General features: G+C 39.7%; 3 protein-coding genes across 4 annotated transcripts; all 3 read right to left on the minus strand.

The window, feature by feature from the left end:
* Positions 1-252: 252 nt before the first annotated feature.
* Positions 253-7,310, minus strand: LOC146373317 (cytochrome P450 2F5-like). The gene is made up of 9 exons (XM_084951283.1): positions 7,064-7,310; positions 6,787-6,949; positions 6,507-6,656; positions 4,207-4,367; positions 3,851-4,027; positions 2,513-2,654; positions 2,199-2,386; positions 1,951-2,092; positions 253-672 (listed from the first exon to the last, which is right to left on the minus strand). Exons 1-9 carry the CDS (start codon positions 7,232-7,234, stop codon positions 491-493), a joined length of 1,476 nt encoding a protein of 491 aa, XP_084807409.1. The 5' UTR covers positions 7,235-7,310; the 3' UTR covers positions 253-490.
* A 633-nt stretch (positions 7,311-7,943) lies between these two features.
* LOC146373318 (cytochrome P450 2F3-like) lies at positions 7,944-14,352 on the minus strand. Its single transcript, XM_084951284.1, has 9 exons — positions 14,099-14,352; positions 13,745-13,907; positions 13,465-13,614; positions 11,899-12,059; positions 11,543-11,719; positions 10,205-10,346; positions 9,891-10,078; positions 9,643-9,784; positions 7,944-8,365 (listed from the first exon to the last, which is right to left on the minus strand). The coding sequence occupies exons 1-9, from the start codon at positions 14,267-14,269 to the stop codon at positions 8,184-8,186; spliced, it is 1,476 nt and encodes a 491-aa protein (XP_084807410.1). The 5' UTR covers positions 14,270-14,352; the 3' UTR covers positions 7,944-8,183.
* Positions 14,353-16,296: 1,944 nt separating this feature from the next.
* Positions 16,297-20,413, minus strand: LOC146373319 (uncharacterized). Of its 2 annotated transcripts, XM_084951997.1 has the most exons (6): positions 20,316-20,402; positions 19,818-19,839; positions 18,514-18,772; positions 18,213-18,246; positions 17,882-18,068; positions 16,297-17,205 (listed from the first exon to the last, which is right to left on the minus strand). In XM_084951997.1, the coding sequence occupies exons 1-6, from the start codon at positions 20,316-20,318 to the stop codon at positions 16,850-16,852; spliced, it is 861 nt and encodes a 286-aa protein (XP_084808123.1). In that variant the 5' UTR covers positions 20,319-20,402; the 3' UTR covers positions 16,297-16,849. The 2 variants fall into 2 exon arrangements, with proteins under 2 accessions (XP_084808123.1, XP_084808122.1); XM_084951996.1 differs by lacking the exon at positions 19,818-19,839 and having other exon boundaries at positions 20,316-20,413.
* Between the last annotated feature and the right edge of the window lie 216 nt (positions 20,414-20,629).

Raw genomic sequence — 20,629 nt, forward strand, 5'->3', positions numbered from 1 at the left:
ATAATCTCTGCAGAAAACCAGCTGCGTTAACACAGTGCTACACTTGTGAAAACTGAATACATCATTGGAGTGAATGTTATTAAAGAAATACTAAGATTTTGAAGCAACATTTCAGACAGGAGAGCAATTTCTAATTACTTCATGTTGAAGACCTTGTATTTTTTTGTTTTCTACAGTTTTAACAGCGATGATGAGACTGAGTGTTTACATAAAAGACTTTATGGTTTGTTGATAGGTGTAAAGCCATTTTGGTAGTTATTTGTTCAAGATAGTAGTAATATTTATTGCATATAGAAAAAAAACAGACCAATTAATATGAGAAACAATAACTCATTAAAAAAAGAGTTACAGAAAACACAGTCATGACGAGATGAAAGATTTGCATGTAATGGTTGTGTGTTCTACATCAGCAAGGTACGAGCAAACTAACTGTTAAATAAACATCAAATCACTGTTGCACAAGAAGCTGATGAAGACTTCATCATCTTGTTCAACGAGGTGTGGCCATGATATGGTATCTACAGGGCACATTAAGAAAACTGCTGTATTCGGGAATGAGATTTATACTGTCAGGGCCTCCAGGACAGGAAAAAGTGAAATCCTGCAGCAATGATACTATGAAAATAAAAAGTTCCATACGGGCCAGAGACTCGCCAACACAGTTTCTCTTCCCTGTAGAGATACACAAAGGACTCTGATTAAAAATAATTGCAGGGCTCTAGACTAACTTTTTGTCACGGTTGCACTTGTTTTCTAAGGTGCGCCAGCACAAAAGTTAGGTGCACCCAAATTTTTCAACCACATTGCTTACCACCACAATTTTACATATTCACTTTTTTTTCGGGGGGGGGGGCAGCTGTCCATACAGACAGTATTGATTTGTAAATGACAATCTTGTCAACACAAAGTTCTTTATTTGGAACACAGTTCTACAAGAAACATAAGTGACTGAAAAAGTGCTTGTGCTTTAAGTGCCTCACTGGGCTGAAATTGAAACTTAATACATCTCAAGATATATTAAAGAAAAGGAAATCTTAATTAAAAGGACCTCAAAGTGTCTGATAAGGCTTCAAACTGAACATCTCAATATCTGAACATCTAAACAGCTTGATATCTTATAGACTATCCTCCACTGCAGTCACATGCCCCTCAGATGGCCAACTCCTGTAATTTGGCCTTTTTCCCCATTTTTTTCTTGTGTGTTCGGGATGGCACCTATAAACTTCACATACGCGACATCATTACTGTATGTAGGGTTTACATTCAAGCCATTTTTCTTGTGAAGAATTATTTCGGACTTACAATAGGCATATTGTAACATTACATGGGCAATGTTAAACTTAATCATCATCTCGGCCTCCTCTGGTGACCTGTTTGCTGCAAACGTATATGGCTCATTATCTTATGCCATCTCCAGACCAGTGTTAGACACAACCTGAGAGCTTGATGGCTCCGTGTCATAGCTCTGGCTACGGACGGATCAGGCCTTAAGGAAAAAGTTATCAATCGTTCTTTTCATCTTTTATCATTACCCACAGCTATATCTACTTCTATCGGGCCTAGGCTACTCACACCTCTTTATTCGCCTGCACTTTCAAAGGTACACACACGCAGGCCTACAGAAATATGTGGACCATGGCTAATCAGAGAGGTCTCTAAACGGTTTAGACCATGATATGGGCATAGTGTGTGTCTGTTGTTGACCACACGGAGACTTTCAGAGTTGTAGGGACATTTTCTTTTACTCGAATGGCTGGTCACACCGGTGCGACCTAGGATTTTTTTAGTCACACCATTGAGAAATTAGGTTGCATGTGTGTCCAAACTGGTCACATTCTAGAGCCCTGAATTGCTTTTCACTGTAAATATCAAGATATTTGGAAAAAAAAAAAAAATTACGTCAACATGCAAAAGAACTGGATGATCAATAACTGTGTGTTGACTCTTTACCTGCAGAGAATGGCATGAATGCAGGACTTTTCTTAAAGTTGCCATTATTGTCCAAGAAGTGCTGGGGATTGAAGGACCTGGGAGTGGCCCATTGCTTTTCCTCTTTTAGCACAGAGTGCAACAGTGGAATAATTACAGTGTCCTATTCAAAACATATATCTTGTTAGTGTTGCTGCTTTCAACATTATTCTCTGACTTGATATACAATAGATTCTGTAATACACATGAGATCTTGGAATTGAAAATACCTTTGGGATTGTATAACCCCTGAAGGATATGTCATTCAGTGTGTAGTGAGGGAGGCTGAGAGGGATAAGGTCAAGAAAACGCTGCACTTCATGGATGACAGCAAGTGAAAAATGGAGGGACTTCCTGTCCTCCATCCTGGGACAACGGCCTTTTCCAATAACAGTGTCAATTTCTTGCTGCATTTTCTCTGGACACAGCAAAGCAGAAATGATTACCACTCTGATCTGTTTTTACGCCCACCAAGGGACGTATTCCTAACCATAATGTATTAGGGCTCGTAAAGTAAATTCAAGGTCTTGTTTTGTAAACTTACCCTGTATTTTGGGGTATTTAATCAGCACGCTAAGAGCATATCTCAGGGTGGAGCTGGTGCTTTGTGTTCCAGCCAGAAACAGAGTCATTATTGTAGAGACCAAATTGTCATAGTGGAACTCAGTTGTGGAAATCTCCTTTTCCTGAGAGAAGAAAGTTGCCATTGTTCTTAGAATCAGAGAATCAGAATATCTTTATCGTCATTTTAACAAGTACAACAAAATAAATGCAGTCCCTGCCTTGTCAAGCAAAGTTTAAAATATAATTACAAATGAAATATAAAAAAAGAGGCAGAAGACTGTATTCAGTAATAATTAATAGAACCTTATTGCACATAAGCACTGTTGCACAGGATGTCACAGGATGTCATCCATTGCACAGTATTTGTCAGGCTAATTGTAGGTGATTACCTGTAATTCAGTACCCTAACAGCTGCAGGGTAGATGTTGCTATTTAGTCTATTAGTCTTTGTTCTGATGCTTTTATATCTATTGCCTGATGGGAGCAGTTCAAACAGGTTATGACAACTGAACAACTGAACATCTCACTGGTTAAGCTAGATCCACCCATTCCTGCCAAAGCCTTAAACGATGAAGGTTTTGCCCACATCAATCATTGCACTGCGCCCGTCGCATTACTAATTTTACACGGAGAGACTCTCAACTTTTTCACATTTCATTCTCCAGATACACCACTCATCCTAGGTTTTCCTTGTTTGGAGGTTCACAATCCTCTCTTAGATTGGTCCAGCCAATCATTCAGCCATCTTCCTCCCCGATAGGGGCCAGGTTCTTTTTCGTTGGCAAAAAGGATGGCTGTCTCCGGCCATGTATTGATTTTTGCAGCTTAAATCACATTACAGTTAAGAATAAATAACCTTTACACCTCATCAGCTCCGCGGTTGAACCACTCCAAAGTGCCACGGTCTTCACCAAACTCAACCTTCTAAACCCATATCATCTGGTTCAGATCAAACATGGGGACAAATGGAAGACAGCTTTTGAACACACACCTGGGACACTTCAAATATCTGGTCATGCCATTTGGTTTAACTAATGCTCCAACATTATGTCCCCACAGCATGTTGCTTTGAGGCTGGCTGAAAATCTGCTCCATGGTCTCCCTAAACTCCCGCACGTTTTTTCTTTAGCTACTGCTGGTGCTACACTCTGCTGGTAGCCAAAAGTCCATACAGTTGCTTAGGCAATGTAGGTGCAGGACACAGCTAAATTAAGAATATAATTTTTAGCACTTTAGATTTTATTAATTACCTACATTAATAAACACAGTAGTTGTAGTTTTGAGCTTTCTTTTATATGTTATGCTTAAGTTTTCCAACCTGGTTGATTCGAATAAGGAAGGAGTCTATGTAGTCTCGTGGGGAGCTGGGGTCCAATGTGTCTTTGTGTTCTTGGATCTTCATCTTGATAAACTTTCTCACCTCTTCATACTCTGCAAAAACTTTGTGGTGGGGGCCAGGAAGATGGTCCATGAGTTTCGGAAAGAGGTTGTACATCTGTTGTAAGGAAGCATAGCACCATACATTCTTGTAAAGCATGTACTGTGTTTGGATAATTTTTCCAGTATGATTTTCAAAAGATGCAGGACAGGTTCTGATGTATATATTCTTAATCAAACTATGAAAACCAAATTTAAAAGCATTTAATTTTTAATTCTGCTCCCACTTTCAGTTACCTGACCCACAGGGCTGCTATTAAGCTTTCCTATATGAGAAAGTATGGTAAGGAGGCGCAAGAACTGCTTGTCTTCATGGCTGAAACGTTGACCAAAAACCAGGCAGCAGATCACGTTAGACACAGTACGGCCCAATGAGAATGTGGGGTCAAATGGTGCACCTGCAAGAGAAGAGGAATCATCTGTCAAATTAACTAAGGACTTCACTTTAGTTATGACATGCCCACACTTCCGACTTTCCCACTGTTTAGTCTGCGCTTCTCCGTTTCAAACTATTACAAGTTTGAATCTTTTTAAAAGTTGATTAGCCAGGACCAAAGCATATGTTTGTTGGCACACGGCTTTCCAGAAAATGGTGTTTTCATGCATTTGACTATGATTTCTGATATCAGTTGTGCATCCTGATGTGTTAACAACCTGAAGCTCACAAAAACTCTCTGTTTTAGCAGGTCATATTGTTTTTTTGGTGGTGGTGGTAGTGGATGTCAATTCAGTAGTGGAGAATATTGGGTTAGTGGGATTAGCCTACTGTAATATGCTTCTGTTTTTCCAAAGTGAAGACTGATTATTTTCCGTTAGTATTGTAGTGTCCTGTTATGTTCATGGACAGCTTATTGTGTTTCCTTTTTGGTTATCTGGCATGATGTGTCAGTGACTTTAACACTGGTCCTTGTCTCTTTCTTTAGAGCGTTCTCATGGCAAAGAGTGTGCATATTTGGGACAACCAGAGTTGTAGATGAAAATCGGTTCATGGGTGTGGTCACTAGGGATGATAGTGTTCCATATAGTGTTTTATATATCAAAATATATATGTATTTGTTAGGGGTGCAACGATACACAAAATTCATGGTTCGGTTCGGTTCAATACTTTGGTGTCACAGTTCGATATTTTTTCGATACAAAAAAATGTTCATGCTTTTTTAATTTGTCATTTATTAAAATTATAAATATATATTTTAACTCAAACGTACAGTTTTTAAATTTAATGTTGCTGAAACAACAAAGGGATAAAATAATAAATCTATCTGATCGAGAAATCACTCATCTTTGGAAAAGAGAGTTTATTACAGAGAAATGGCTCTTTCCAAAATAAAAGCTATACTATACGCCAGCGGTCCCCAACCTTTTTTGCGCAAGGGACCGGTTCATGCCCGACAATATTTTCACGGACCGGCCTTTAAGGTGTCGCGGATAAATACAACAAAATAAAACTAGTACCGGTACCGACAAAAAGAAGATTTATTCATAACACATGTGAAAAGAGCAAGGAAAACCGAGTTAACGATAAAAACGATAACAAAATAACGCTGAAAACCGATAAAAACCCTGAAAACCATACATTTCACACCTGAGCCTCAACTCTCGCGGCCCGGTACCAAACGACTCACGGACCGGTACCGGTCCGAGGCCCGGGGGTTGGGGACCGCTGCTATACGCTTCTTCTGGGGTATACTCTCAGCAGCACATTAAACATATCAGGTCCCCATAAGGAGAATCATGTGCTAACGGCTATCTAAATGACTCGGGTAAAGTTTGTAGCATGCGTGCTTGTTGTTTTTGTCTGCTTCCACTTGTCTTTGCACTAGGGTGATGTCGGCGTAAATGTGCAGTCATATTCATTTTGTTCCCACTAGTGCTGTCAGCATTAATATGAAATGACGTTAACGCCACAACACGGCAAATCTCCGTTAACGAACTACCGTGAATCGCCCCGTGCGTGGGGCTGGACGGCGTCAACACGTTAACGAGCAAACTGCGCTAACGCAGTAGTTCCCACCCATGTAATTGAGCATTGCGTGGCACATCCGACATACTGTTTTACTTTTGTCCATGACGCGCTTACCTTCAGGGTCATACTTCACATGAAGACCAAAATAGTTCCAAAGGCCAGATCTGAATGAGGGTGGGGGAGGTTCAATTTGCCATGTTGCAACGAGCTTAGCTTCTGTCTTGCTAGCTTGCGCTGCGCTCAGTGGATCTGCGCTCCACAGTGCAGCCTAGGCGGAGTAGTCGAACGCAGATCCACTGAGCTCTCAACACAGACAGCATCATCAGAAGAAAAGTTGATAAAATAAATTAAAAATTTTGTATTGTTCGATACATATGCGTACTGAACCGAAAGCACTGTATCGAACGGTTCAATATCGATACGAGTATCGTTGCACCCCTAGTATTTGTTTTCACTTATCAGCATTTTAAGTTTTTTAATATGTTATATAAATATAGGTACTATGCTGTGCATAGTAAACATAGCTTGGCATATTGCACAGTAGCCCTTTTCACATCAGCTGAAACTATACCTTTTAATTTATGTATGTGAGCCCTCATATGTTCACTCTCTTCTTGGATCCATTCTTCCATCCCCTTGCGTCCCATCCCAAAGTCTCTTAGAGTGGTCAGCGTGAAGCGTCGCAGCTGACGCCAGCGTTCCCCGTTACTGCTCCCTAAACCTGAAAGATTAAACCACTTACCAAAGTAATGGAAGAGAAGCCATGCTGATTCATGAAAGAATTAAAGCACTCGGAAACAAAATCACTTGTGCCTTGACAAAGACAACATATTTGAGTGATCACGCTTTACCATATTTCTTGTTAGGGTTGTGTAGAAATGGAGTCGGTGCTCTGCCTGTGAAGTCATCTGCTTGATCCACCAAGCCTTCTTTCACAGCATCATATCCTACCAGAACTACTGTCCGCTGCCAGCCTAGGTATACTGTCATCACTGGCCCATAGGTTTCACTGAACTAAAGATATGTGAATTGTTTAAATGATAAACATTCATCTGAAGTTTGAAAAGTTTGAAAAATTATTGTACAACTTAAAAAGCCGCACAAATATTTAAAAAAGTGAACTCTTACCTTAACAAAGCTTTTAAAAGGTGCTTTTTTGTCTATCTGTAGAAGGTTTCCTATGAGAGGAAGTGCAGTGGGTCCTGGAGGCAAATGCCAGTTCCTTTTGTGTTTTATATTAAACATCCACAGCAGAGCTAAGATTAAACCTGCCAAGATGACAGTTGCACAAGATTCCATCCTGATCTATATAATCTAAAAACTATAAAATAATACACAAAAATACAGCAGCAAGTCAAGGAACTAGAAGCAAAAATAAATTTCAACAAGACTCAGTGTTATGAGAACTATGAAGTTCACACTACAACTACACAAATAAAGCAACATAGAACCCTGTTGGAAGAAGAACTCAAAGACAATATAATTTGGGATTAAGACTGCAAAGTCTAACTAAGAGTAAAACTATACTAACAGAAAAGGATAAATCAAAATGAAACGGTAATAAAAATAGAAATTAGATGTCAACAACCCAAAAGCTTGGCTTCAAGACCCAGGACAGTCACATATATATATAGTCACTGTTCTTTAAAAGATGTGTTTATGTTTAACCGGGAGTTTGCGTAAGCATGGAATATGATACTGGTGGGCTTACTGATTAACCACTCTTCTTAGTTAACCTTCAATTTATTATGTTTTTTTGTTGTGAAACATTTTTTTTATTCGGCTTGGACATTATGGACAAAAACATTAAATATACTTTATGTTTTCTGACGGTTGATGTACTAGAACAGCCAAGTGGGTGACCCCTTGCCATTTTAAAACCCCTTCATCTCATACTTCATGACTTTTCTCAAAATGAGCTTATTCATCAAAAGCTGAATTTTAGAGTGTGTGGCATCAAAAGAAAAAACTACATTTCATTTCTACCCCATATATTATTAGTTTATTATAGTTATTTGTTCAAGATAGTAGTAATATTTATTGCATATAGAAAAAAAAACAGACCAATTAATATGAGAAACAATAACTCATTAAAAAAAAGAGTTACAGAAAACACAGTCATGACGAGATGAAAGATTTGCATGTAATGGTTGTGTGTTCTACATCAGCAAGGTACGAGCAAACTAACTGTTAAATAAACATCAAATCACTGTTGCACAAGAAGCTGATGAAGACTTCATCATCTTGTTCAACGAGGTGTGGCCATGATATGGTATCTACAGGGCACATTAAGAAAACTGCTGTATTCGGGAATGAGATTTATACTGTCAGGGCCTCCAGGACAGGAAAAAGTGAAATCCTGCAGCAATGATACTATGAAAATAAAAAGTTCCATACGGGCCAGAGACTCGCCAACACAGTTTCTCTTCCCTGTAGAGATACACAAAGGACTCTGATTAAAAATAATTGCAGGGCTCTAGACTAACTTTTTGTCACGGTTGCACTTGTTTTCTAAGGTGCGCCAGCACAAAAGTTAGGTGCACCCAAATTTTTCAACCACATTGCTTACCACCACAATTTTACATATTCACTTTTTTTCGGGGGGGGGGGGGGCAGCTGTCCATACAGACAGTATTGATTTGTAAATGACAATCTTGTCAACACAAAGTTCTTTATTTGGAGCACAGTTCTACAAGAAACATAAGTGACTGAAAAAGTGCTTGTGCTTTAAGTGCCTCACTGGGCTGAAATTGAAACTTAATACATCTCAAGATATATTAAAGAAAAGGAAATCTTAATTAAAAGGACCTCAAAGTGTCTGATAAGGCTTCAAACTGAACATCTCAATATCTGAACATCTAAACAGCTTGATATCTTATAGACTATCCTCCACTGCAGTCACATGCCCCTCAGATGGCCAACTCCTCTAATTTGGCCTTTTTCCTGTTTTTTTCTTGTGTGTTCGGGATGGCACCTATAAACTTCACATACGCGACATCATTACTGTATGTAGGGTTTACATTCAAGCCATTTTTCTTGTGAAGAATTATTTCGGACTTACAATAGGCATATTGTAACATTACATAGGCAATGTTAAACTTAATCATCATCTCAGCCTCCTCTGGTGACCTGTTTGCTGCAAACGTATATGGCTCATTATCTTATGCCATCTCCAGACCAGTGTTAGACACAACCTGAGAGGTTGATGGCTCCGTGTCATAGCTCTGGCTACGGACGGATCAGGCCTTAAGGAAAAAGTTATCAATCGTTCTTTTCATCTTTTGTCATTACCCACAGCTATATCTACTTCTATCGGGCCTAGGCTACTCACACCTCTCTATTCGCCTGCACTTTCAAAGGTACACACACGCAGGCCTACAGAAATATGTGGACCACGGCTAATCAGAGAGGTCTCTAAATGGTTTAGACCATGATATGAGCATAGTGTGTGTCTGTTGTTGACCACACGGAGACTTTCAGAGTTGTAGGGACATTTTCTTTTACTCGAATGGCTGGTCACACCGGTGCGACCTAGGATTTTTTTAGTCACACCATTGAGAAATTAGGTTGCATGTGTGTCCAAACTGGTCACATTCTAGAGCCCTGAATTGCTTTTCACTGTAAATATCAAGATATTTGGAAAAAAAAAAAATTACGTCAACATGCAAAAGAACTGGATGATCAATAACTGTGTGTTCACTCTTTACCTGCAGAGAATGGCATGAATGCAGGACTTTTCTTAAAGTTGCCATTATTGTCCAAGAAGTGCTGGGGATTGAAGGACCTGGGAGTGGCCCATTGCTTTTCCTCTTTTAGCACAGAGTGCAACAGTGGAATAATTACAGTGTCCTATTCAAAACATATATCTTGTTAGTGTTGCTGCTTTCAACATTATTCTCTGACTTGATATACAATAGATTCTGTAATACACATGAGATCTTGGAATTGAAAATACCTTTGGGATTGTATAACCCCTGAAGGATATGTCATTCAGTGTGTAGTGAGGGAGGCTGAGAGGGATAAGGTCAAGAAAACGCTGCACTTCATGGATGACAGCAAGTGAAAAATGGAGGGACTTCCTGTCCTCCATCCTGGGACAACGGCCTTTTCCAATAACAGTGTCAATTTCTTGCTGCATTTTCTCTGGACACAGCAAAGCAGAAACTATTACCACTCTGATCTGTTTTTACGCCCACCAAGGGACGTATTCCTAACTATAATGTATTAGGGCTCGTAAAGTAAATTCAAGGTCTTGTTTTGTAAACTTACCCTGTATTTTGGGGTATTTAATCAGCACGCTAAGAGCATATCTCAGGGTGGAGCTGGTGCTTTGTGTTCCAGCCAGAAACAGAGTCATTATTGTAGAGACCAAATTGTCATAGTGGAACTCAGTTGTGGAAATCTCCTTTTCCTGAGAGAAGAAAGTTGCCATTGTTCTTAGAATCAGAGAATCAGAATATCTTTATCGTCATTTTAACAAGTACAACAAAATAAATGCAGTCCCTGCCTTGTCAAGCAAAGTTTAAAATATAATTACAAATGAAATATAAAAAAAGAGGCAGAAGACTGTATTCAGTAATAATTAATAGAACCTTATTGCACATAAGCACTGTTGCACAGGATGTCACAGGATGTCATCCATTGCACAGTATTTGTCAGGCTAATTGTAGGTGATTACCTGTAATTCAGTACCCTAACAGCTGCAGGGTAGATGTTGCTATTTAGTCTATTAGTCTTTGTTCTGATGCTTTTATATCTATTGCCTGATGGGAGCAGTTCAAACAGGTTATGACAACTGAACAACTGAACATCTCACTGGTTAAGCTAGATCCACCCATTCCTGCCAAAGCCTTAAACGATGAAGGTTTTGCCCACATCAATCATTGCACTGCGCCCGTCGCATTACTAATTTTACACGGAGAGACTCTCAACTTTTTCACATTTCATTCTCCAGATACACCACTCATCCTAGGTTTTCCTTGTTTGGAGGTTCACAATCCTCTCTTAGATTGGTCCAGCCAATCATTCAGCCATCTTCCTCCCCGATAGGGGCCAGGTTCTTTTTCGTTGGCAAAAAGGATGGCTGTCTCCGGCCATGTATTGATTTTTGCAGCTTAAATCACATTACAGTTAAGAATAAATAACCTTTACACCTCATCAGCTCCGCGGTTGAACCACTCCAAAGTGCCACGGTCTTCACCAAACTCAACCTTCTAAACCCATATCATCTGGTTCAGATCAAACATGGGGACAAGTGGAAGACAGCTTTTGAACACACACCTGGGACACTTCAAATATCTGGTCATGCCATTTGGTTTAACTAATGCTCCAACATTATGTCCCCACAGCATGTTGCTTTGAGGCTGGCTGAAAATCTGCTCCATGGTCTCCCTAAACTCCCGCACGTTTTTTCTTTAGCTACTGCTGGTGCTACACTCTGCTGGTAGCCAAAAGTCCATACAGTTGCTTAGGCAATGTAGGTGCAGGACACAGCTAAATTAAGAATATAATTTTTAGCACTTTAGATTTTATTAATTACCTACATTAATAAACACAGTAGTTGTAGTTTTGAGCTTTCTTTTATATGTTATGCTTAAGTTTTCCAACCTGGTTGATTCGAATAAGGAAGGAGTCTATGTAGTCTCGTGGGGAGCTGGGGTCCAATGTGTCTTTGTGTTCTTGGATCTTCATCTTGATAAACTTTCTCACCTCTTCATACTCTGCAAAAACTTTGTGGTGGGGGCCAGGAAGATGGTCCATGAGTTTCGGAAAGAGGTTGTACATCTGTTGTAAGGAAGCATAGCACCATACATTCTTGTAAAGCATGTACTGTGTTTGGATAATTTTTCCAGTATGATTTTCAAAAGATCCAGGACAGGTTCTGATGTATATATTCTTAATCAAACTATGAAAACCAAATTTAAAAGCATTTAATTTTTAATTCTGCTCCCACTTTCAGTTACCTGACCCACAGGGCTGCTATTAAGCTTTCCTATATGAGAAAGTATGGTAAGGAGGCGCAAGAACTGCTTGTCTTCATGGCTGAAACGTTGACCAAAAACCAGGCAGCAGATCACGTTAGACACAGTACGGCCCAATGAGAATGTGGGGTCAAATGGTGCACCTGCAAGAGAAGAGGAATCATCTGTCAAATTAACTAAGGACTTCACTTTAGTTATGACATGCCCACACTTCCGACTTTCCCACTGTTTAGTCTGCGCTTCTCCGTTTCAAACTATTACAAGTTTGAATCTTTTTAAAAGTTGATTAGCCAGGACCAAAGCATATGTTTGTTGGCACACGGCTTTCCAGAAAATGGTGTTTTCATGCATTTGACTATGATTTCTGATATCAGTTGTGCATCCTGATGTGTTAACAACCTGAAGCTCACAAAAACTCTCTGTTTTAGCAGGTCATATTGTTTTTTTGGTGGTGGTGGTAGTGGATGTCAATTCAGTAGTGGAGAATATTGGGTTAGTGGGATTAGCCTACTGTAATATGCTTCTGTTTTTCCAAAGTGAAGACTGATTATTTTCCGTTAGTATTGTAGTGTCCTGTTATGTTCATGGACAGCTTATTGTGTTTCCGTTTTGGTTATCTGGCATGATGTGTCAGTGACTTTAACACTGGTCCTTGTCTCTTTCTTTAGAGCATTCTCATGGCAAACGACTCACGGACCGGTACCGGTCCGAGGCCCGGGGGTTGGGGACCGCTGCTATACGCTTCTTCTGGGGTATACTCTCAGCAGCACATTAAACATATCAGGTCCCCATAAGGAGAGTCATGTGCTAACAGCTGTCTAAATGACTCGGGTAAAGTTTGTAGCATGCGTGCTTGTTGTTTTTGTCTGCTTCCACTTGTCTTTGCACTAGGGTGATGTCGGTGTAAATGTGCAGTCATATTCATTTTGTTCCCACTAGCGCTGTCAGCATTAATATGAAATTACGTTAACACCACAACACGGCAAATCTCCGTTAACGAGCTACCGCGAATCGCCCCGTGCGTGGGGCTGGACAGCGTCAACACGTTAACGAGCAAACTGCGCTAACGCAGTAGTTCCCACCCATGTAATTGAGCATTGCGTGGCACATCCGACATACTGTTTTACTTTTGTCCATGACGCGCTTACCTTCAGGGTCATACTTCACATGAAGACCAAAATAGTTCCAAAGGCCAGATCTGAATGAGGGTGGGGGAGGTTCAATTTGCCATGTTGCAACGAGCTTAGCTTCTGTCTTGCTAGCTTGCGCTGCGCACAGTGGATCTGCGCTCGACAGTGCAGCCTAGGCGGAGTAGTCGAACGCAGATCCACTGAGCTCTCAACACAGACAGCATCGTCAGAAGAAAAGTTGATAAAATAAATAAAAAATGTTGTATTGTTCGATAGACATGCACCCCTAGTATTTGTTTTCACTTACCAGCATTTCAATTTTTTAATATGTTATATACATATAGGTACCATGCTGTGCATAGTAAACATAGCTTGGCATATTGCACAGTAGCCCTTTTCACATCAGCTGAAACTATACCTTTTAATTTATGTATGTGAGCCCTCATATGTTCACTCTCTTCTTGGATCCATTCTTCCATCCCCTTGCATCCCATCCCAAAGTCTCTTAGAGTGGTCAGTGTGAAGCGTCGCAGCTGACGCCAGCGTTCCCCGTTACTGCTCCCTAAACCTGAAAGATTAAACCACTTACCAAAGTAATGGAAGAGAAGCCATGCTGATTCATGAAAGAATTAAAGCACTCGGAAACAAAATCACTTGTGCCTTGACAAAGACAACATATTTGAGTGATCACGCTTTACCATATTTCTTGTTAGGGTTGTGTAGAAATGGAGTCGGTGCTCTGCCTGTGAAGTCATCTGCTTGATCCACCAAGGCTTCTTTCACAGCATCATATCCTACCAGAACTACTGTCCGCTGCCAGCCTAGGTATACTGTCATCACTGGCCCATAGGTTTCACTGAACTAATAAAAATTATTTGTTTTAATGATAAGCATTGAGCTTTTTATGAGTTTTATGCAAAAACACACTGCAGTAATTGCACACCCTTAAAAAAGTATTCTGATTCTGAAATGTTAAGATGCTGTTAAATTTAGTCTGTTTGAAGACAGTTATTACTCTCCTCATATTACAAAATATACTATTGTAAACTTACCTTTAAAAGGCTTTTAAAGGGTGCTTTTTTGTCTATCTGTATAAGGTTTCCTATGAAAGAAAGTGCAGTGGGTCCTGGAGGTAGACGCCTGTTTGTTTTGTTTTTTACATTAAATATCCACAGTAGAGCTAAGATTAGCCCTGCCAAGATCAAAGTTGTAGAAAATTCCATGATGCTCTATAAACTTTCTTATCTTAACTGTTATTATGTTGTCACTTGACAAGAAATAGTTTCAAATGCCAGACTCAAAGGCAAACAACTGAACTAACCCAGAAAATACGTCAGTCTAGATGCAAAAGTAAACAGAAAATGAACACTAACAGGGCACACACAAGGTAAATAAACAGACACTCTGACAAAGTTTGTAAAGACAATGACTTTCTTAACAATAATAATACATTTTAATTTAAAAAAAGCACCTTTCAAAACACTCAAGGACACTGTACACAGCAGAATAGAGACAAGAAAAACAACAACAGGCATAACAATTTACAAAATTATAAACATAAAACAGAGCAAATTTAAAATAGCAGAATGGAGAAGCTCATGTCGAGTAGGCTATTGTGAACGGGTGAGTTTTGAGTCTAGATTTAAAAAGAGAGAGGGAGGTGATATTTCTTATATGAGGGGAAAGGGAATTGCAGAGTTGAGGAGCAGAGCAGCAAAAAGCCCTTTGCCCCATGGTGGCTAGCTGGGGGGAAGGGACAGATAATAAGCTCTGTAATAGGAGACTGTGAGCTATGTGATGTAAGGATTCCCAACTTCCTCTCTTTTCTGAAGATTGGTATTTTTTTTAAAAAAACTGTTAAGATTAGCTAAATGTCATTTTTTGCTTATTAACATAAATGTTTGTAAACCAGTTTTGCTGAAACTGTTTTTGTGTGAGAACACAATGCAAACCGTATGTAAGGTTCTAGAATGATTATAGGAACAAAATACCTGATCCCTGTGAAGCAAGAGAAGTTAGCAAAGCAAGTTTGCCTAGGAAATAGCAGCTGCCTGGGTGATGTGTAAGTAAGATCAAGAAAACTTTCTGAGAAAACTTGCTAAAAATGCAAATCAAACACAAATCCCCAAAAAGCCTTCAGTTGATCCAAGATGCTCTTGGAATCATCCCTTAGTTATGCCGCAATACGCATAGTCTAATGGGGGCTTCCCATGATCCACTGAGCATTTCTTCTTCACTCACCTTTTTTACTCACTTTGTGTTTACACACCACTCTGCATTTAATCATTAGTCATTATTAATCCCCGGCTTTCTTCCACAGTGTGTCTTTCATCCTGCCTGCCTCCTTCAACCTCAGCCTTCAACCTGGCTGTTCCTTGATTAGCCTGTTTTTTTTTTTCCTGTCAAAAGGTAGTTTTTCCTTCCACTGTCAATTGCTTGCTCATAGAGAATCTTTTGATTGTGGGGGTTTTCTCTGTATTATTGTAGGGTCTTTAGCCTTACAACATAAAGGACCTTGAGGTGATTGTTGTTTTGATTTGTCATCCATCCATCCATCCATCCATCCATTCGCTTCCGTTTATCCTTTCCAGGGTTGCGGGGACGCTGGAGCCTATCCCAGCTGTCATAGGGCGAGAGGCGGGGTACACCCTGGACAGGTTGCCAGTCTGTCGCAGGGCTAACACATAGAGGCACAGACAACCATTCGCACTCACATTCACGCACAGATTCACACCTATGGGCAATTTAGATTAATCAATTAACCTGTCCCCACTAACTGCATGTTTTTGGACTGTGGGGGGAAGCCGGAGTACCCAGAGGGAACTTCAATGATAGAAATGTAATGACATTGCTATTTTAGCTGTTACTCAAACTGTTTTTGTCTTTTCAGTCAGATTTATATCTACAAGAAATGGTACAACTTGTTCCTTTCAGTGTGGGTAACTCTAACAGGAAAAAGTTGTACTTTACTGTTTGTCCTGGCTGTCAAACAGTAAAGTAATGCCAAGCAGTAAGACTTTGGGTATTTTAAAGCAGTCATAATATAATTTTAAAAAAGTGATGTTATGATAAAAAAAATGAATGGATGTCTTGACTATAATAATCTGCTTGATACACACATTAAGCATGTGCATTTTCAGGTTATGCATATCCCCTCTTGTACAGATTTGCTTCAAAATCCCTCCTCCCCAGACCTTGGCCTATGTCTTCACTGCTGCAGTTTGTTTGTTCTAGAGAGACAAACACAAAGTCATGTTGACAAAAGGATTTAATGTGTTAACCTTTAAACTGCATTCCATGTATGATTACACTGTGCACACAGGTGAAAGGGTAATTTCCAAAAGCAGGGCAGAAGACACTGAGAGAAATGTGGACGAGAAAGAAAACATTCAGTGAGATCATCTTTTCTCAAATTTATGACACAAATCCAAATCTGAAAAAAAAAAGAAAAGAAAAAAAATACCCAATTTCCTTCTGGATCAACCTTCAGGATCAATAAAGTTTATTGAATTGAACTGAAATCTGAGACTAATATGTTCTTATAAATGTCTGTGTGACTGGAATCAGACTGCTGACCCAGTTAATATCAAGTCATCATGGCATGGAAAAAGTGATACAACACAGACAGTGTTTACAGGAGTCGGGCTTATTTATGATTAACCTGAGGAGCATTGGCATAAAGCCAGGAAGCACACCTTTATTAATTGCTAAATTAGTCCTACAGATTACCCAACAGCTGATTAGTAAATAACAACATACTTATATTACAAACATCAATATAAGGAATTTGAAAGCCCTGTCAACTAAAAAGCAAATCCTCCACAGTCAAATGCATCAAAGTCGGAGTCTCCTTCGAAGTCGAAGCTGTTAAAGTGTGGGGAATCGACATCCTGGCTGCAGGCATGGAAGGAGCCCCCAGCAGAAAGCTCAGAGAAGCCCCCTGTGCCGTGGGCAATTTCTGGGGGTCTTGTGGCAAGGGGAGAGGAAGGGGAGCAGGAATTGAGGTAGCCCAAAGCAGAGGAGGCTGCTGCCCCTCCCATCAGTAAGCATACTGCCCTCACTGCCCGGGCATCACTGCTGTTGCCATGGCGAAGACAGTCGGACACACGGTGAGGTGGTGCCACAGAAACACTACGCAGAGGCTGCCGTGACACATTTGCTGTAAAAGATGTAAATGTTGTTAAATTCACAAATTTATGTGTAGTTTGGCTTATTTACCAGCCAGACAGCATATATTATACTAACTGGCTACTATAATACTATTATACTACTACTGGCAATAGTGTATATGTGTGTACTAGACTTAGTATTCATAAACTACTTAAATTAAATGGGACACAGTAGAAATACAATTAAGCTATATTTTTCATTACTCAAAATTAGATCAAAACACGATTAACCCCAACTCTGCCTCTGTGTGCTCTTTGTTATGGCTTTGGATGTGCTTTAGGACACCATCTGTCATGCTCAAAACAACGGAGCACTAAATTATAAAGGAAAAAAGAGAAACATGAATTGTCCAAATGCATCACATTTAGCAAATTAAATTAGTCAGAGCTTCAGTAATTAAGATGCAGTTGTAACTGTAATAAAGCAACAGGTGTGTAATGTGATAATGTGTAGTTTTAGGCATAAATGCTTCAGAAATGTGTATTGTCAAATTTCTGAATGTGCTTCCCATTTGTTTTATTCACAAATCATTTTATATCCATTAGTTCATTAATTAACCAGATTAGAGTTTTTGCTCATTTGTCTTGTTTTTTCTGTTTTGTGAAATTAATCAGCACCCTTCTTCAATCTACTGTCAAGTAATTACAAATGGCCTAAGAGCTGACCTTGGTTTTGCCCTCTCTCTCTGAAGGAGCCTCCCCGTTCAGTGACCCTAGTCAAAGGAGGGGTGCCCTCACCAACCCTTGGTGACCCGGGGTCTTTATCACTGGCAGAGTCGGGCAGGGGGTCTCTATCTGTGATGCAGGGAGTGAGGCTGCGTTGTCTCTGGAGTGTCAGGGGTGACATGACACCCTAGCAAATTGGAAAAAGTAAACGTTATTATATGACAGAAATAAACAGTCTACAATTGGAACAGGAATCTAACAAATTAGCAGTGAGAAACATAGAGAACACAATTTGTTTTAATATTAAATAAAACAGTGCTACCTAACTCACCTCTCTCACTTTCCTGATGACCTTCAGCCAGAGCCTGTGAGAGATAATGACATGTCATGATGTTTGAAACAGATCCAAAGTTTTATTTTTTATTTTTTCAACAGCACAGGAGAGGGTTTACTGTCAGCCTGATAATCACGTGCAGTAAAATTATTTGGTACCAAGTAGAGCAAAGGAAACCTAGATTTCAGAATGTATGTGTGTGTAAATATGCCACCATGTGCAAAACAACTGATAGTGAATGGGTAAAGGACATCTGAACTCCAGAGGGAAGGAGATAAAGAGAGAGCGAGAGACCTACGTGCAGTCGTCTGGGTTGTCTGAGAGCAGCAGCAGGAACTTGTTCTGTGGCAGGATAAGAGCAAAGCAGCAGTCCCTCCTGCCCCCTGGAGGCAACTTGGGCAGGTCAAGTATTTCTCGTCCCTCTGCAATTGACTCACAGCTGCTATGTAGTGCTACCACTTGGTCTGGAGGGGACTCTGCATCCCGGCACACCAGCAGGTTACCCTCTATGGTCAGCACAAGGTACTTCTCCTTCCACTGCTTAAACATGAAGCCGCCTCCAGAAAGAAGAAAAAGAAAACAGTACAAGTAGGCTCATAAATAGGAGATGAATCAAAAAGTGCCAGAACAGCCAAAACAAGCTGAACAGGAGGTCCTTCTGACTAATCAGACAAACAAGTCCCAGAAAAACAACTGTAAAAAAATAACTGTAGCAAAAGCACAGAGAAAATGTTATGTTATGTTCTGCCATTCATCATATCATCTGATGTTGTTTTTTCTGAGGCTTTTCAGTCTGGTGCTGTTTAGTCAGAATGGATGAGTGACGTGTTGTTTGTTTGGTTGTATGCTTTTACTTTCACTAACTTAACTGAAAGTTTCACAAACAAATAACACAACTGTTTAATGAGCAGGTTCTTTGAGAGAAATGTTCTATTTTTGTCAGTTTCAGTGATATAATTGGATACTTATTGTAGTGACATAAACACAACTATAACAATGTCCAATAAATTGTTTGGGGGGGTTTTAAGAGCACAAACAGCAGCCTCAAAATCACACTGATCAAAAATTACAACAGTCAGAGAAAGTCACAGGATCAACTTATGAAAACAACAACAACAATACCAATAATAATACAAAAATAATGATACCTTGTCCTTGAAACAAGGCAGATCCATAATATCAAAAATCAATAGAAACAGCTTGAGTCAAATGTAATGCGTTTTTGTATTAAAAAGAAACTGAAATATTCTCATTTTTGGAACAATGAGTTTTCAGGACAGGACACACACGACGGTGTTAGACTGCAGACAGTAGAAGGTGAGCACATGTTGACAGACAAGATCTGCTTTATTTCTCCATACAGCGGATTAAAGCAGGTGGATTTGCAAGCGAGCAAGAGAGGGGGGATATAGGAATTTTTGATTGATTGTTTGTTATTATGGCGTCTACTATACCTGGGAATACTAATATGACAAGAACTACATTAATTTGACTGCAGATTTCAACCTTTAGATTAATATCCCTAAATTTTATTAGCGCTATTAGTCTGCATAAGTCAAGAGAGGAAGAAAAACATTTGAAGTACCAAAATAGCTACTTAACTGTTATCAACTGTGACGCCACTCTGAAATGAAAACAAGGGCAATAAAAAACAGATGTAATATAAGTAAAGAGAGGCGCTGGCCAAGAGCCGGTTCATGACTTGGCTTGAAAATCATACTGGCTGGCTCTTAGGCTGACATTGCTCATGTAAGAGTTGGATTGGTGTTCTGAGACAGTGTTGTTTTCCACCGATTGTGAAGTCAGCAGCCATATAAGCTATACTGGCTTTAAAAGAATAAACACTAAGAATTTATTACACCTTGGAGAAAATAAGCATAAGACAATCAGAAAATCTAAATTAAAGACATAGTTTGGTTATATTTGACAGCAAAGCAACTGAGATCTTCAAAAGGCCTATATAGTTACTAACTTTGGCCTAATTTGCAGAATGAGCACAAAAGGATGCAGTAAACAAAATCAGACCAAAGCATTCACATAAAACTTTACATGACGACTGCAGAGGGGTTACTGTGGATAAAAGGATAGAAGCAGGCCTACCATATTTTTTGAGGAAGCCTCGATGAACACCTGCTGTGCTCATGTCTGTGGTCATCACAGCAACAGGAACTGAAATGAAAGGCAGAGCACTGATGCTGAAAAATAGGGTAAGAGAAAGAGGGAGAGGGAGAAGCGGGAGAGAGAATAATCCCCACTATTTAGGCCTTCCCTCTTTAAACCCATGCTGTTGTGAGTGGAATTGGAGCCATGCCTGGTTATGCACATATAAACATCATATGAGCATAAGAGGCCCAAATAATCATCACAGCAAAGCATAAATCCCACCAAAAAGATGATTTATGGTTTATACTGCA

The sequence above is a fragment of the Perissodus microlepis genome, chromosome 14 (genome assembly GCF_051167445.1).
Source record: "Perissodus microlepis isolate ML-2025 ecotype Zambia chromosome 14, ASM5116744v1, whole genome shotgun sequence".
Taxonomy (NCBI): domain Eukaryota; kingdom Metazoa; phylum Chordata; class Actinopteri; order Cichliformes; family Cichlidae; genus Perissodus; species Perissodus microlepis.

Excerpts from the sequence above, each read along its gene's own strand:
- LOC146373317 (XM_084951283.1), bottom strand. The coding sequence starts at position 7,234 with ATGGAATCTTGTGCAACTGTCATCTTGGCAGGTTTAATCTTAGCTCTG. Across the intron at positions 6,950-7,063 it reads CTTTTAAAAGCTTTGTTAAG|TTCAGTGAAACCTATGGGCC; the intron begins GTAAGAGTTCAC and ends ACATATCTTTAG. Across the intron at positions 2,093-2,198 it reads GGGGTTATACAATCCCAAAG|GACACTGTAATTATTCCACT; the intron begins GTATTTTCAATT and ends TGTTTTGAATAG.
- LOC146373318 (XM_084951284.1), bottom strand. The coding sequence starts at position 14,269 with ATGGAATTTTCTACAACTTTGATCTTGGCAGGGCTAATCTTAGCTCTA. Across the intron at positions 11,720-11,898 it reads ATAGCAGCCCTGTGGGTCAG|ATGTACAACCTCTTTCCGAA; the intron begins GTAACTGAAAGT and ends TCCTTACAACAG. Across the intron at positions 9,785-9,890 it reads GGGGTTATACAATCCCAAAG|GACACTGTAATTATTCCACT; the intron begins GTATTTTCAATT and ends TGTTTTGAATAG.
- LOC146373319 (XM_084951996.1), bottom strand. The coding sequence starts at position 20,370 with ATGACCACAGACATGAGCACAGCAGGTGTTCATCGAGGCTTCCTCAAA. Across the intron at positions 18,247-18,513 it reads GACAACCCAGACGACTGCAC|GCTCTGGCTGAAGGTCATCA; the intron begins GTAGGTCTCTCG and ends TATCTCTCACAG. Across the intron at positions 18,069-18,212 it reads TCATCAGGAAAGTGAGAGAG|GGTGTCATGTCACCCCTGAC; the intron begins GTGAGTTAGGTA and ends CCAATTTGCTAG.